Source organism: Grammomys surdaster, unplaced genomic scaffold (assembly GCF_004785775.1).
Source record: "Grammomys surdaster isolate TR1022 unplaced genomic scaffold, NIH_TR_1.0 183, whole genome shotgun sequence".
NCBI lineage: Eukaryota > Metazoa > Chordata > Mammalia > Rodentia > Muridae > Grammomys > Grammomys surdaster.
This window is the reverse complement of record NW_021604628.1, coordinates 2,248,107-2,265,314: the sequence shown is the minus strand read 5'-3', so window position 1 is coordinate 2,265,314 and position 17,208 is coordinate 2,248,107. Positions and strand designations below refer to the sequence as shown.

At 48.5% G+C, this 17,208-nt stretch overlaps 2 protein-coding genes across 2 annotated transcripts in view; one reads left to right on the top strand and one right to left on the bottom strand.

Moving 5' to 3' along the window:
* Window positions 1–762: 762 nt before the first annotated feature.
* Tff3 (trefoil factor 3) lies at window positions 763–4,941 on the top strand. The gene is made up of 3 exons (XM_028767975.1): window positions 763–883; window positions 3,123–3,269; window positions 4,770–4,941. Exons 1-3 carry the CDS (start codon window positions 799–801, stop codon window positions 4,781–4,783), a joined length of 246 nt encoding a protein of 81 aa, XP_028623808.1. The 5' UTR covers window positions 763–798; the 3' UTR covers window positions 4,784–4,941.
* Window positions 4,942–14,776: 9,835 nt separating this feature from the next.
* Window positions 14,777–17,208, bottom strand: part of Abcg1 (ATP binding cassette subfamily G member 1) — a 54,529-nt gene continuing 52,097 nt past the window's right edge. Inside the window, exon 15 of the mRNA XM_028767916.1 lies at window positions 14,777–16,500. Coding sequence (XP_028623749.1) covers window positions 16,272–16,500 — 229 coding nt within the window. The 3' untranslated portion in view covers window positions 14,777–16,271. The remainder of the gene's footprint in view (window positions 16,501–17,208) is intronic.

The window sequence follows — 17,208 nt, the reverse complement described above, 5'->3', positions numbered from 1 at the left end:
ACACACACACACACAACTAAATAAGTAAATTTTTTAAAAATCTGGTCTAGAAACCAGAGGTACAGAAAATAGATGGGAGAGGGGACTTTATATGATTTGATTTTAAAAACCAAATATATTAGTATTTTTAATATATTATTTATATATAATTATATATATTTAAATCATATATTTTAAAATATATAGTTATATATTATAATATATATTTATGAGAATTATATATTATACATGTCATATATTTTATTATAATATATTGTATTATTATATTAATATATGAGTATATTTATTAAATATATTTTATTAAAATACATTGAATGAGTATTTAAGCTATTTATTAAAGTATAGCCAATGATAGAAAAAATGACTTTCCTACAGTTTCCACCTTCACAAGTGACAGACGAGGTTGGTGGTGCTGGTGGACAAAGTGGCCCAGGGTCTTCTTCACTGTTGAGACCACAAGACTAAAGTCCCTGGGTAGCCTGTGACTCTGTCCAGTCAGTGACCTTGCCTTACAGCCTCACAGAGCCTGCTTCTAGACTAGGTTCATATATTGATTAACACATTCTGCTTTCAGGCTGATTTGCCATGGCTGTCCCCACCCTTTCCCAGTCCCTGTTTAATTCTTAACCCCCGCCCCCTCCCCCTCCCCTACCCCAATTTAGAATTGGGGAGGAGTCTTCTGGAATTACACTGGAGAAAGTTCAGAGTCCACAGAACCCAGCAAACAAATGGCTATAAAAGGACTTTCTTTGTGACCCTGGACATCCTGTGTGGGGATACTGAAGTTTGCCTGCTGCCATGGAGACCAGAGCCCTCTGGCTAACGCTGCTGCTGGTCCTGGTTGCTGGGTCCTCCAGGGCAGCTGCGGACTACATTGGCCTGTGTAAGTACCTATCTGGTTCCCTCTGTACTAGGCTGGGACCTCTGTGAGAAGGGATACAGAAGACTCAGGCTAACCGAGCTCTCTGTGAGCTTGAAAGGTGGGAAACTGCCTACCTTCCACATCAACTTAATATCACCACTTAACAGGTACGCGGTTTCTCGGGGCAGTCCTACAGAGAGGTTCTTTCTGACCCACTTAGAGACAAGTTAATGGAGGCTCAGAGAAAGTTAACGTACTCGGGACAGCCCTCCTCCTCAGAATCTAGCGGGGTTGGAATCAAGGCCAGGGTGGAGGGATGGCTGGGGCTCATCCTCTCTCATTTCTTTCTTTGCCAGAGATTTCTGAACACACTGAGCATCCTGGCAAGTTACTAGAACAAAAAGAAAAAAAGAAAAGAAAGGAAAGAAACAGTTGAGAAAGCAATGGCTCCAGACAGTTTATAGAAACCTGTTTTCCCTTGGGCACTGGGTCACAGTGTTAAGTGAGAAGAACTCAGAGGCACTGGGTATGACCTCCATCAGGTCACCCCCCTGATCAGGGTGAAGACAATAGGTCCACTGGGGTGCTTTGAAACCCCGCTGCCTGGGGCATGTCAGCTACATAAGAGCATCTGGGAGCTGGCGCTGGGTTGAAGTTCTGAAAGGTCCCTTAGCTCCCTGTCCCATCCCCCACTGTATCGAGGAAGGCTTGACATAGCCACTCCAGTTGGGGAGATAGAGAAGTTTGCTGGGTTTCCACGTAAGGGAAAATCAGTTAACTGATCATGTATGGATAAACATGTAATCTTCCTGAACCAGAAATGCTGGCGGTGGAGGGAGCTCCTACCTAGGACAGGACAAGCTAGCCACCAGGTGGTGGTGGGCTGCAGCAGAGACATTAAAATAATACACATGGTGATTTTCCTTGTGACTTGGTATCTCCCTAGATGCTTTTCACTATGGAGCAGGGAGTCCTTACAGAGCAAACAAGCAAGGGGACTTTGTGTTAAGCTTTATGGGCCCCTGGATTCCCAGGGATCCTGCCAGCTGTAGGGTATCTAGACCTGTGTGTTTTTTTTTTCCTCCTGACCAAGGGAGGGACACTAGGCCAGGTTCCTTGGGTTAGCATTCCTCAGTGAATGCGTGTTGCAGAAATTATTTAATTTTGGCCTGGGGTTTCTACCCTGCCTTGACCACTTAGTCCTCTGATAAAACACACACACACACAACCTTTATATTTATAGTAAGCCTTAAATAGCACGTATCTACCCCCTATGCTATCAGAATCTACTTTCCTATCAATAACCTGAGTTATTACTTACTATGTTTCATCTGGGGTTCTCTTAACTCCCACTGGCTAGTCCTTGGGGCTCACATAAACCATGGTGGTTTCTCTTTCTCCTTCTGTACATTCTTCTTCCTTGTGGCCTCTCTCCACCTGGTGGTCCCTAAACCCTACCTATGTCTCTTCTGCCTAGCTATTGGCTGTTGGCATCTTTGTTTGCCAATCAGAAATAACTTGGGGCCAAGGTGTACATGCAGACTCATCTCTGGGACAACCAGGTCTTGGGGGAAGGGGTTAAATTTAGCATTACAATAGATAGCAAAAGACCAAATCTCTAAAGAGACAAACCACAGCTATCCTTCCAAATCGATGAGTGAACATCGAGTCAGCCTGGACTACATGAGAGATTGTCTTTAAAAAAATAAATATTTTTTATCCTGAGCCAAGTTTGAGTGTCTATGGCCACAAAACTTCCCCTTCCGCCATAGAAGTGGTTGCAAGAAGCTTTTTAGACACAATAAAAGATGGTCATAAGTTAAGGCATTTTTCAAGTACTCTGATGGGGGTGTCAGGGCAGTGGGCAGGGGTTCTGCTACACAAGTTGGTTGTCTCTGGTGGCAGTCTTAGTTTTGGAGGTGGTAGCAGCTAAGGGTCTGTTAAGGCAGTATGTTCTACAGGTTTTACCTGATAGCCAAGAGACGTTAGTCAGATGAAGTGACAGGTGTTAACAGACTATGATGGGAACTACGGATGGCCCAGGATGATTTGGGTTCTACATTCCCACCCTGTCTCACTGTCAGGGAGATCTCCAGGAAGCTTCATTTCCCAACAGACTGCTTTCCTTTAGACATGTCCCATGGGGTAAGAGGATCACTCTCTCTGAACTCAGGGGGAACGGTTGTCGGGGATGCCACAGGAAGCAAGAAAGTAACCCCAAACTACTAGTCTGGCAGCTGACTGTGTTTCATTTGGACAGCTCCGAGCCAATGTATGGTCCCAGCAAAAGTCAGGGTAGACTGTGGCTACCCCTCTGTCACAGAACAGCAATGTAACAACCGCGGCTGCTGTTTTGACTCCAGCATCCCAAATGTGCCTTGGTGCTTCAAACCTCTGCAGGAGACAGGTAAGGCCAGCCAGTGGTGCCCAGGGTGGCTCTGTCCTTTCATGTGGCTGGGGCCTAGCAGGACAACAGTATCACCAGTATTCCTTGACGAGATCTCATATTAGGGGTGTTGGGCCCAGGGCAGGTGGTGGCAGTGGGTGACCCATTCTATAAAATACATAATTGCGTTCTGAAGGCCAAGGAGATGACACAGGGCCAGTTAAATGCTTCTCACATAAGCATGAGGGCATGAGTTTGATTCACAAAACCATGTAAAAAAAGCCAGGTGTGGCAGCCATGTTTGGACCTTCATTGCCGGGGAGGCAGAGACAGGCAGATCCATGGGGCTTGCTGGTCAGCTAGCCTAGCCTAATTGGTGAGTTCCCAACCAGTGAGAGATCCTGTCTGAGTAAGCGAGACCCTCACTGAGTAAGCCAGTGAGATGGTTCAGCAGATAGAGACTCCTATTGGCCATCCTGATGATGTGAATTCGATTCCTGAAACCTACAGGGTGGCAGAAGAGAACTGACTCCACCAAGTTGTCCTCTGGTCTCCACAGGTGCACTGGCATGTCCCCCTTCACATATGCACTCAGAGTACATACACACACACACACACACACACACGGGGGGGAGGGAGAGAAGAGAGAGAGAGAGAGAGAGAGAGAGAGAGAGAGAGAGAGAGAGAGACTGTACAGCTGTGTAGCTGATTTTGAGTCTGTTTTATTTTTTAATTTTTAGCAAACTAGCCATCCATACTCCCTTGTTACCTATGTCTGTGCAGTGCTCACAGCAGACCTGTAGTCAGGTGACTGTGCTTGTGCCCTGTGTGTCCCCACCTCCTACCTCCCTTATCCCTTCCCTGGGTGGAGTAAGTTGCAGAGCAGGTACCCTGAGAATCTCTGGATAGGGCCATGTGCAAACAGCAGATGGCCAGGCACATGGCCATTCTGTTTTACCCAGGTCCCAACCTACTACTTCTTCGGGTAGCCACCCACTGTGAGCCATCTGTCATGTCCAAACACTGGCTCACCTTCTAAGAAGGCTGTACCTCTACAAGGCATCTTCCTGGGCCAGCACTTAAAGGAGCCAGATGTGCTCTTTGGCCTAGGTAACAGAAGGCTGAGTCCCAGCTGAATGGAAGCATACTGCATGCAGCGCCCCCCTCTCCTTCAGCCAGGAGACAGGACTGAGGCTAGTCAGGAGCAGCAGCAGGAGCTGGCCACTGCCCCACAATTGCCAGGTCACTTGCCTCTGGCTCCCTTCCGGGTACTGTTTCACATACCCGCTGCCAGAACCACTGGGGAGGTGGGGGGGGCCAGTTATCTGGTTTGGTAACACCAGAGAGGATACATTTTCTCTTCCAGGCTTCGGGGATTGAGGGAGGGGGGTTCACATATCCACTGTGACCCAGGGGAAGAAGCCAGACAGGTGCTGGCCTCAGCCTGTCTTGGCCTTGGGAAGCCAGGCAGTGCTGTGTGGGAATGACCCAGCTCACCTTGACCCTTTCCTTCCTTCCCAGAATGTACATTTTGAAGCTGTCCAGGCTCCAGCTCAGCACCTTGGATTCCTGCTAATGGTGGTGGCCGAGGGTAGCACTCATCCCTGATCTGCTCTCTGCTGCTGGCCAATAAAGGAGTTGGAAGTCCTGAAGAATAAAGACCTCACAGTCAGCACAAGGCTGCTCTGATTGCTGAGACCTCTACTCTTGTGTTTATTTCTGTGTGTCACTCTCAGGGTGGGGAGGGTGACGGGTCACACTTCATGGGGAGGGGATGTCCCAGGCCTGTGGAGGAACTGATTCTGAGTTGCTGTGATACACTGAGAACAGCTTCAAGTCAGGATCCCTTGAGGCAAGTATTCTAGTTCCTTCTATTGCTGTGATGAAACACTCTGACCAAAATCAACCTAGAGGAAGAAGGGTGTATTTGGCTTACACTTCCAGGGCACAGTTTCATCACTGTGGGGAGTCATAGCGGGAACTTGAACCAGAGCTTGAAGCAGAAACTGTGAAGGATGACCCTTGCTGGCACAGTCCAGGTTTTATGCTCAGTTGAGTTACTTATAAAGCCCAGGCACACCTACCTAGGGATGGTGCTGCCCACAGTGGGCTAAGCCCTTCTATATTAATTAGCAACCAGGACAATCCCATCACCACCACCCTCGCCCCCAGACATTCCAACAGACCAATCTGATTTGGGTAAGCCCTCCATTGAGGACGCTTTCTCAGGTGACTCTAGGATGGGTCAAATTGAGTTAGGGCTAACGAGGGCAGCAGGCGGGTAGAACCGTTCACAGCACACTTCCTGTGTAAGATGTAAAACAAACAAACAAACAAACAAACAAAAACAAAAGCCCCAAACCACTTCTGCAAAATTTAGTAATCTTTGTCTTTCTCAGAGAGAAACTGAACTAAGAGAACCATCTTACATTCTGGTTTGTATTTATCTACGGTCATATTTAACATCTGCCACACTGCAGGTGACAGAGCAGTGGTCTGTATATCACATCCGTACCCAGGTCCACATCCTCTAGGCTGATTGGAATTCTCCTCATTTCCTGATATGGCTTTCTCTGCACTCACTATGGGAAGGTTTGGGAGTAGACATGTCTTTGTGTGCTACATGGCTGATGCCTATTACTGTTCCCAAAGGGGACCGTCTCAGGGTCACGTCATCCATGCTACTGTATGGCTCATTTACACAACACAGGGGCCAGGAAACATTGCTTCTCATTGTGCTTGGGTTTTCTGGTTTCTTCTTCCTGGAAGAGACCTCGGTCCCCTTAACCACTGCACTAGAAATGGTGGTTCTGTGTGATTTTTGGCAAGTCACATTTAAAACATCACACTGACCGATTGTCACATTGACTTCGACACCCAGGGTGCACAGGGGAAAAACCATTAGAACCCACGTCTTAAAGGACCATCGGAGTAAACTCCAGAGACAGACATTTGAGCCTGTATGGTAGGCAAAGCCCCTGTCTCTTCGGCTCCTACTTGCTTTTATAAATAAAGGTTTATTGGAAGCAGGGCCAAGATTACAATGTAGAAGTGGGATACTGTTATCCAAGTGCAGAATTTTGACATTTTATTCAATACATATCTATGTATTACTTTTGATTTTTAAACGCCATGCTCTGTCTTGACAGCTGAGTTTTCTGTACATTTTCATGAGAGGTAAACACTTTACACTGCAATGAACCCTGGTTCCTACCTTACTTTGTGATGTTAGACTTGGGGCATTCACCTTTGTAGTGACATTTTTGAATTTTGGTTTCTTTAAAACAACAACAACAACAACAACAACAAGACAGGAACATTGTAAGAATGTGCTTTCATTTCAATCCCATGTGTGGGATAGTGGAGCTGCTTGTGACTGTCCGCAGCAGCTGACTATGATTTGCCTCGTGCTTTAGCAGAGGCACGGTTTTGTCAGCTGCAGATAATTCCTGTGATTGTGTGATGTTTGGAATTTCGGAAGCTTGTCAGAGGGTATAGAAACTGGAGGGCTTTGAAAGAGAAGGAGAGTGGGTGGTGTTGGTCAGTTAGGGGGCTTGGTTGCGGTTTGTTAGTAGCCATGGTCAAAGAAGAAACAAAAGGAAAGAAATTAGATACAGGGACCTCTTTTCCCTCTCCCTCTTTATTTTTTCTCTTCCCTCCATCCTTGTTTTTCTCCTATCTAGTGTTAGGAGGGGTGAAACCAGGCAGGGGGATAAAGGGATAAAGGAAAAAGAAGACACAAAGTAGCAAAGACGAACTACACCCTTTAAAGCTCCCGGTGCATGAGTAAGAAGATGCCCCAGGCTTACATTCAAGATGATACACAGGAACTCTTTCTATAGACACTGTATTCACAAAGCCCCCAACTTAGAGAGATGCTGTCATGATATCTTTGTTTAGAATCCAAAGGAGTTCTTCAACCTGACCGCCTGCTAACATCAGGAGGAACACTTGGGTTTACCTGCCTCTTAACTACTAAGCCCTGTCTGTCTCTAGTCCAACCTTCCCTTTTTAAGTGAGATCTGAAGGTATTCGTTTGATTACTCAGCTCTCTGGTGCCCGCTCCACACTGTCATGTAGGGTAAATCCCTGGCTTCTTTTGCCCTAGTCCCTGCGCTGCTTGGTGAAGGTGGGACCCAGGCTGAGCCTCTGAGTCGGGGAACTGGTCGGTAAACCCAAGCATGGTGGGAAGCTTCTTTGGCGTCCCATTGCAGAGGTGTCATCTCAGTGTCAAGAAATTAGATTAAACAGGTCTTAGAGAACAAGAGAACATGATCACAGAGGCTGGAGGCAGCCAACCCTGGGCAGAGAACATGGTCACAGAGGCCCCCACGAGGGAGTCAGCCATCCCTGGGCCTGCTGTGGAGAACGGACGGAGACTGATGGAGAAGTCCCTGGCCAGGGTCAACATCACAGAGTCCTCCAGGCTGGCAAGATGGGTCAGGTTCTGTCTCCTCACCCACAACTGGGAGGTCAGGTTTGGTTGATTTTGGAGGTGAAGTACCACCCCCCAGCTCTCCCTGACATGAAAAGTCCATGTTTATATTATACAAATAAAATATAAACCCAGTTCCAGAGGAACTTTTTGTAATGGTCTGTAGGATCTGAATTTCTCAGTCATAGCTCGGCTATATTAACCTTGGCCGTGTTAGTCTTGCACTGGTCATCAGCACTGGCCACCTTCCTGGTCCTTAGTCAAGCCGTGGGGTCACCATCTCCTTGAGGTGGAAAACCCTTTCTCTGTGAGGCAGATGCATCCTTTGCTTTCTGGGGGTGCAGCAGGCCTGGCCCTCTCTCTTTTTGCTTACAGCACCTATCCACCTGTCTCTGCCTGGGTTACTATGGTAACTCAGGATGCTATCCTTCTTCCTCGGGGTCTTGAGTAGGATGGCGTAGACTTAGGTGAAAGCAATCTGACAACATCCCAGGAGCTGTGGAGTTCACTATAGAATTTCTGGGAGCATCTTCCAGGCCTAAGTGAAGCCAGCTGTGAGGCCACCAGGACAGAATCAGAACCTCGAATAAAACTCACATGGCATCATACCGCCCTCTGCTGGCAGCCTGGAGTAGTGGCTGTTCCTCACCTCGAATTCTCTGATCTAGCCTACTATCTAGCTTCCGGTTTCCCTGCCCCTCTACAGTATTCAATCCCGAGCCGACCACTCCCTTGAGTAACCCTAGCCTGTGTGGTGTCCTACAATTGTTCATTCTTTCTGACACTATCAATGGAGCCAGTGCTGAGTGCTGAGACCTTCCCAGCTGTGACTGGTAAGCCTAACATTACCCCACAGCATCTTGTAATCTCCAGTGGGAGACATGGGACTCACACGGGCCAAAGAAAAGTATCTCCTATGGTCTTAGTTAGGGTCTTACTGCTGTGAGCAGACACCATGACCAAGGTAACTTTCATAAGGACATTTAATTGGGGCTGGCTTACAGGTTCAGAGGTTCAGTCCATTATCTCAAGGCAGGAACATGGTAGCATCCAGGCAGTCATAGTGCAGGAGGAGCTGAGAGTTCTACATCTTCATCTGAAGGCTGCTAGCAGAATACTGACTTCCAGGCAGCTAGGATGAGGGTCTTAAGCCCATGCCCACAGTGACACACCTACTCCTACAAGGCCACACCCACTCCAACAAGGCCACGCCTCCTAACATTGCCACTCCGTGGGCCAAGCATATGCAAACCATTACGCCCTTCTAAGCCCATTTTCATGCTGTTCCCTGTCTAAGGCTTGGGGTAGACATAGTCTAACTGCATTGCTCTGCGAGTGTTCAGAAACTCGGGGTGAATCTCTCAGTGTCACATGAGTGTGGGGATGAGGCTGGCTTTGAGTAGATGCAAGGTCAGAGGTTGAGGGAGTCTGTGTCACCTATAGACTCTTGCCTCTGCCTGGGACTGTCCAGGGTCCTGTCTGCTCATGGGGGCTTCACATCTGTTGTCATGATTTGAACCCAGGCCATGTCCTGCGTTGCATCCTGACCTAGGTTGTGTCCTGGTTTGCCTCTCTGTGACTACGATGAACATCATGTGACTCAAACCAAAACAACTCAGGGTCCAGGGGAGGTTGATTTGGTTTATACATTACAGCCCATCACTGAGGGAACTCAAGGAGAGGCAGAAACCTAGACACAGGAACAGGGGTCACAGAGAAACGCTGCTTACTGGCTGGCTCCCAGTGGCTTGCTTAGCCTGCTCTTTTATACAACCCAGGACCACTCGCCTAGGGATGGCACCACCCACAGTGGGCTGGACCCCCCCACACACACATCAAGGTCCCCTCTTCCCAGATGCTTCAACTTTTTGTCAACCTGGCCCCCCCCCCCCCAAAAAAAAACAGCCAGGGCTTTGTTGTTGTTGTTTGTTTGTTTTTGTTTTGTTTTATTTTCTGGCTTACATTGTCCTGCATTTACCTAGCATGGAGCTTTATGGAAACGTGTCCTTTCTTAGCGTAGTGATGCCCCCACTACACGGCTGCCCATTCAGCCTGCGGGACAGGGCTCCTGTCCTTACAGGTGGCCTGGTTTTAGTGATTGCAAAAACACCCTCATTACATCCTTTGGGGTGTGGCCATGCCAACACATATTGCATTAGATAGTTTATCCCATGATACTTAATAGGAATGTGTATATTTTGCAGAAGTTTGTATGCAGACTTGACTATAGAGTGTGATGTAATATAGCAAGGAGGCGGTTCACTCTGTATGTGTGTGTGTTGTGTGTGTGTGTGTTAGCTGGAGTTCATGGAATTCACTAGAAGAACAGAATGCACGTATATTATAATAGGGTGCTTCAGTAAATTGTCTTAGACCATAGGGGCACTTGGGAAGCAAAGGCAGAAAGATCACTGCAAATTCAAAGCCAGCTTGGTCTAGACAGTGAGTTATAGGCTGGGCAGGACTACCTAGTGAGACCCAGCCTCAAGCAAGCAAGCAAACAAAACAGAATGTGTAACTATCAACATCATACACACACACACACACACCACTGCTCTGTCAATTCCCCACTGTGGCAGAGTCTGAGATTTGAAGTGTGTTGCCACAGGCATAAGCCCCCTTGGTCCTGCCCATTGCTTCTGAGATGGCGTGTCCCCTTCCAGGATGACCCTGTTGTTGTACGTCTAACCTTCTTCCTGGCACAGAGATAACTAGATACCTTTCTTTGCAGCTGTCTTTGCCCCCACTGCCTGGCTGCTGCAGCCTAATTTGTGACTCCACCTCCCTAACCCTGCCTCTAACTCTAATCTGCCTCTCCTGTACTCTTCCAGAGGACAGATCTGCTCCACACAGTGTATAACTCCAGTGACCACTAGAGGGCGCCCTTGGGCACACACAGGCATTTGCCACTGTCTTTTCAGACCCATCAAAGGGGATGGCACTTGGTATCCTAGGAGAAGAGACTGTGCTGTTAACATCCCAGAGACCTGTGAGCCTGTGTGGTCTCCCCGCACCACCCCCCTCCCACTTCCATTTAGAAACGTTAGGTGGGAGCTTTCAGTGCTGCCGGCGCCTGGAGAAACGAGGAAGGTTTAGCCATGGAGACGTGGGACGTCAACAGGAGCACCATGCTGGCTGCTGGAAGCAAGGATTACTCATAAAGAACCCCAGCAGGTCATAGCTAGGGGGTTCCCTGACTAGTCTCGGCATCTCTGCCTCTCACTATGAGGGACCTCATAGAAGTATAGAGTTCTTTCTGGAGCCTAGACCTTATGATTCAGTGAACATAAAATAGACATGACCCCTAACTGGACATAGTTCACTCCACACCAAGGTGCAGGTGCACAACATCCCGGATGTCTGATGATGCTGTCTGGTTCATTCGGTGTTGACAGGCAGAGACTAGCACTGTTTCATCGAGAGGGGCCCGCACTGAAGGAGCTGTGGGTTAATGTCAAGGTTTGCTGTTCTGTCTATGGAGTGGTGTTGGATAGTTTTATGTCAACTGGACACAAGCTAAAATCATGAGGGGAGGGAATGCCTCCATAATATCAGATCGTAGGCAAACCCTTAAGGCATTTTCTTAATTAGTGATTGACAGGGGAGGGCCCAGCTCAGTGCGGTGGCTCCATCCCTGGGCTAAAGGTTCTGGATTCTATAGGAAAGCAGACTGAGCAAAGCATGGGGAGCAAGCCAGTAAGCAGCACTCCTCTATGGCCTCTGCGTTAGCTCCTGCCTCCAGCCTCCTGTCTTGAGTTCCTGCCCTGCCTGACTCCTTTCAGTGATGAACAGTGATATGGAAGTGTAAGCCAAGTAAGGCCTTTTCTCCCCAAGTTGCTTTGGTCATGGTGTTTCATTACAACAATGGTAACCCTAAGACAGGAGTCCACACCTGGGCCACGCCCACAATGCTCTGGGCCACGCCCACCACATTCTGGGCCACTCCCACTACATTCTGGGCCACTCCCACCACATTCTGGGCCACACCCTCCACGTTCTGGGCCACGCCCACCATGTTCACCGTTTGTAGGGCACCACAAGAGCTACTGGAATGTATCTTTTTGGTTTTGTTGCTGTTTTGTTATTTTGTTTTTCAAAACAGTGTTTTTGTGTTTAACGTCCCTGGCTGTCCTGGAACTCACCTTGTGGACCAGGCTGGCCTTGAATTCAGGTAGGTTCCCCTGCCTCTTAGAGTGGACCTTTTTGATCTGTCTGTCAGGGTCTCTGCTCTGTGTCCTAGAGGAAGGAGCAAGGTATAGTTTAAACCTTGGCCCTAAGCCATGGCGACTCTTCAGGGTGAATTCCAGCAGGTCCCCTGGCTGAGAGCTCACGGAGCCCAGATCTAAAAAGGATCAGACACAGCCGCGTGAGAACTGCCCGGCTGGCTGGCAGCTGCTTCCCAGATCTTGAGCCTAAGCCTGAAATCTATCTCCTGCAGAAGCAGAGCCCTGAACAGGGCACCCCCGATGCAACTGCTAGGGCACGGAGAGGAGCCATGGGCAGAGCTCTGGGAGTTGTGGTGGTGGCGGCTTTCATGTTCCAGGGGCTTCTGTTGGAGACCAGTGTCACATGTTCACAGCAGAGGACTGTGGGTAAGACATCTAAGGGAACACAGCCTAGAGACAGTTGCAAAGAAAGTGCTACAGAGTGCAGGCCAACTCCACAGTGGGTCAGACCTTGCAACCAATCAGAACTCATTACCAGGCAGACACACCCATCTTCCAAACCTCAAACAAATCACTTGGAGCATTTGACATCGAACACACATAAAAATTTTATATAAAATACTTTATTAGCAGTTTTATGTCTTCCGAGTGTCTAACTTTATATTGACACAGTCCGCTCCTCGAGCTCCCCTGCTGGGTTCTGTTGGTCTGTCTGTCACATTCTCATTCTTGTTGAGTTGGTATTCATCAACAGCCTTGATGGGTTTTCCATTAGAGGCCTTCGTCTCCTGCGCCGTAGGCATGGATGGATTTTGTCGTTCCTCCTTGGAGTAAAGGTGATGGGGAAAGACTGGGAAGTTGCTAAGCTACTGACGTGAAGGGATGACATGACAGAATAACACTATCAGACATGTGCAAGGGCAGGCCTGCACATGTGCACATATGAGCGTGCACATAAGTGCATGTGCAAAATCACGGCTAGACACTCAATCACAAAGTACACTGACGCCAGTGAGTCTGGCCTGAGATGGCCCACTAGTGCTGTCTTGGGAAGCTCAGCTAAGGTAGGAAAGAACGGGCCCACCCTCACTGAGACGAAGGCAAGGTAGACTAATGATATTCATCATGGGCACTTGGACGTAAATCCCTCAGGGGACAGAGAGCAGACTGGCCTCTCCCCTCCACCTCCTCTTTAGTGGCAGAGTGACTGACCAGGTAGGCAGCCACTGCACCCGAGTTACATTTGTCTAATTCCTTTCAGCCTGTTCGCACAGTTTGAATAATGATTGCTTGGAAAAGCCAGAAAGCAGGGACTCTGAGGTCTGACAGGAGCTTAGTTCCTTGCCAACGTCTCCCCAACCCAATGCTACACAGAGAAGGAGAGAGAATTAACTGCCCACTGGGGTAAGCCCTGAAGGAAGGTCCCTTCCCTGGCCTCGGGGCCTGGAAAATGGGGGTGGGGGGGATCAGACCAATTAAGGTTTGATGGATGACTATGGGATGGAGAAGCCAGAAGGGACTACACAGTGCCCAAGGGATGGTGTTCACCTCCAGTCTGTTTTTCTGTTGTCAGAAAATTCGGGGGTTTTCTGCTTTGCAGATATTGCTCCTGGCCTTGGGTTGATAAAAACATGACCTTTCTCGGGATTTCTAAGCTTTCTGTTCCATTTTCTGGTCTGAATGGGTGCCTCTTCCCACCTCCGGTAAGGGAGATTCTTGCCCCTACTGTGTGCAGTGTTCACTGACTCCTCCCCCGATCCCTAGAAGTAACACCAGAGAGTTTAACTCTCTCTGGACAAAGGGTAGAAGAGGACATAGGAGAGGCTGTGTGCGTGTGTGTGTGTGTGTGTGTGTGGGGGGGGTGGGTTTGACAAAGAAAGGGGCTAGACAGGTTAGCAGCCCCACCCTTCCACCCAGCCTTTTCTGAGCCTCAACCTGACAGGACCCCACAGGCATCTCTCTCTGCCGAGGTGCTGGTAAATTCTGTCTTTGAGCCTTTGTTTTCTACATGGGGACTTTTGTTTTTATCAGCTAACGTGAAAAGGTGGTGTAGCTTTTAACCCAAAGTAATCCTTCAACTGAAGGAACTCAACTAGAGAGGAAAGGAAGGCTCCCAGGGAACTCAACTGCAAGGGAAGTCTTGACTTTAACATCAGTGTCAGGAGGGTGCACACTTCCGGGTATCTGCTACCATGACTGAGACGAAGGGGAAGAGGAAGAAAAGGAAATGGTCTAGAAATCTAGAGAGCATCTCTGGGATCCAGGCTATGTATGGGGGATAGGCAGAGCCACACACCATGGTCCCTGTGGACACTGGATGAGGGACAAGGATGCAGCATCCCCTAGTATGGCTGTCACCCTCCCTCAAGTCTTTAGAACAAGTGAGTAGCGCTATCCTGCTGGCTGATTTCAAACCTCTCACCTATTCTGGTCAATATCCTTTGCCAACTACCTGGGTCACCCTGACCCCTCCAGCAGCCTGCCAGCTCTGGTATCCTGAGCTCAGACTCTGCCCTGTGGAAGGACCCCCCCACCCCCACCATGGCACCCTCACTTACTTAGGAGCAGTGACAAGCTGTTCACAGTATCAAGGACAAACTTGGACAGGAAAGAATTCCTCCAGAGGCCAAGGAGCCCTTCCAGATTTGAAACATGGCCTACCCTGCCTGTGATTGACAGCATAGTGGTCTCCAAGGAGAGACCCAGCCCCTGGCAGAGCCTGCCACGCATGACCCATCATACCAACCCATACGTGGAGCCGTGGATGGAATGGGAGTGGGTTCTTCGGCACCTACCTCACCAAGCGCCAGACTGAGGTCTGCCCACCCAACGCCCATTCCTCTCAGCTCATAGCTCACCGCTAGCCAGTTCCAGCCTGGACGCCATACCTAATATCTTGAAATTAAATGAAGACCTTTTGTTTTCGGTTTTTTTTTTTTTTAATGAAGACTTTTTATAAAGGTGAATCGTTGTCCCTGGTTAAAAGCTTGAGTCTAGAAGGCAAGGCCGTGTGTGTATAGAACAAGCAAACTGAAAATTACATCGTAATAAGCATTTCAATCGTGTTCTCTATAAAAAAGATCTAGGAGTGTAAAAAATAAAAAGAATCTCTAGAGAGTTCCAAAGCACGTCGTCCTCCATGCGGTAAGTAAAATTCGGACCCTTGTCATTCTCTACAGATAAGATACGAAAGCGTCAAGGCCACAGCCGAGGGAGGAATCTCAGGACCTGTCAAGACATGGTCTAGTGCAATTACTCACAGGTGGGGAAAACTGAGGCTCGCAGGGGTAAACTACCCACAAAAATAGAGACTTTTGTAGGAGATGAATCCTAGGGTGGCGGTGCTGTGTTTTCGTAATGGGGGTGGGGTTATCCATGGCGCCTCCCCTTCCACTTAGCTGGCCTGCCTGTCCTTGACACCCCATTGCTTCTCCCAAGTTGGAGGGATAAACCCGATGTGTCCCCAGGCCGGCTTCCCAGGCTCGGTGGAGGTAGTTAATGTGATTCATGAAGAAAGGGAAAGTGAACTTTAAAAACCGACAGGGTGGATCAAGTATTTCTTGGGTAACATGAAAGTGGTCTGGAAACCTAGGAAGAGTTTTAAGCCCATCTGGTTTGCTTAAAATAAGAAGCACATGAGAAAGAAAGTCTGGAAGGAACCTACCAACTTCCCCCAGCACTGTCTGCATTGCGTTCTGTTGCGTTAGTCCCTGCTGGCCCAGCGCAGCTGGTGTGGTGTCTCCCTCACCTGGACCCTGCGTTTGACCTTCTCTGGTTTTTGTCTGTGAGCCCCACTCGGTGACTGTGTTTGGATTCTTCCATTTCTAAGCATAACACATCTTTTTACCCTGAATAAGTCCTCGAGAAGTACTAAAAAGATACAATCTCTGAAGTGGATGAAAATTCATCGACTTTGGCTCGGAAAGTGACTTCATCAGAAAGGAGAGGAACTTTTAGAAGGCTGAGACCTTAAGAGAAGACAATCCTCAGGCGGAATCCGCGCCCTCTACGTGTGGACTTTCCCCCAAAATATCCACTTCTTTGGGGACCAACTTGGCCAATACTCCTCATCCAGGGCCAGTGTGTTCTGGACTCCTGGAGGAATCTACTGAAGAAGCCTCTTGACTCCAGCTGGAGCAGAGGATAACATTCTATGCCAGTTGTATTTTGAATCCCACATGTCAAAAAAAAAAAAAAAACAAAACAAAACACCCAACCATCCTACATCTTCCTAGTTAGAAAAGGAAACGAACAGTTCCAACCTGGCGGGCAGAGGCGCCAAACACTGGTCATTGTCAACCTGCGTGGCCTCCAGGTTGGGTTGGGAGAGTCTGTGTCACCAGGAGCAGGTGCGCTGCTACTTCTCAGTAGTGCCCTTGGTCACAATGTCTGCTTTGCCTCATTGTTGGCTTGGAGGTGTTTTTACCTCTCAGCTCGGATTTTGTATCTGAGGACGAAATAGGCAATGAGCCGTAGGGAGATGAAGAAGATGCCCAGAACAATGAAATCCAGGTACAACTTCGCATTCTCCACATCCAGCTCCCGCAGGATGGCCTCTGACTTCTGGAAATGGCACGTCTCCGAGATGTCGCAGTGCAGGTCCTCTCGGTCCAAGCCGTAGATGGACAGGATGACCCCCTCGAAGCCGTATCTAGGAAAAGAAGCACCAGGTATGAAGGGTAGTACTGGCTGAAGGTCTCTAGGCTGGCTCTCCATGCTCAGTGGGCCTCCTCCGCTGCACCACTTCCTGACTTTATGGCAGCTTCCTAAGTTGGCCCTTGATCAGATCAGCCTCCTACCTTTGTTCCCAGTCCTGTTTCTTCCAAAGTCACCAGAGGAAATGCAAAATGGAATGAACCTTGCTTAAGGCACTGGGGCAATAGCTAGCTAGCTAAATAAATAAATAAATAAATAAATAAATAAATAAATATCTTTGGCTTCCTTCTGAGCCTGTACACCTTTTCTCTGTTAGGTCCTGTTATGGGTTTGGATATCCTGGCAAAAACACTGGAGTGTTTAAATAAAGCCTCTTTGGACCAGCCTTGTTTTGCAGAACAAAAGGAGGGATCTTCAGATGAAAGGCCCTGGTGTCCAGTTTCCCAGGATTGGCAAGCACACAGGCAGCTGAAACTCTGTACAACGGCTTTGTGTCTGTCTTGTTCTCCTAAACAATGTAGTGGGGTCTAAGCTGACACTCTAGGAAAGAAACGCTTGTTCCCAACTCGGACCTTTGTGACTCAGGGAAAGAGCTGCAGCTGAGGGGTCGGGGGTGAGGACACAGGCCAAGTACTAGGAGTGGCCATTGACTGCCCAGGGAATGCATGGTGTGCAGAGCCACTCAGCAGAAGGGTAGAACTCT

Coding starts and splice junctions, on each gene's coding strand:
- Tff3 (XM_028767975.1), top strand. CDS start 799: ATGGAGACCAGAGCCCTCTGGCTAACGCTGCTGCTGGTCCTGGTTGCT. Junction 884..3,122: donor TGCGGACTACATTGGCCTGT/GTAAGTACCTAT, acceptor TCATTTGGACAG/CTCCGAGCCAATGTATGGTC.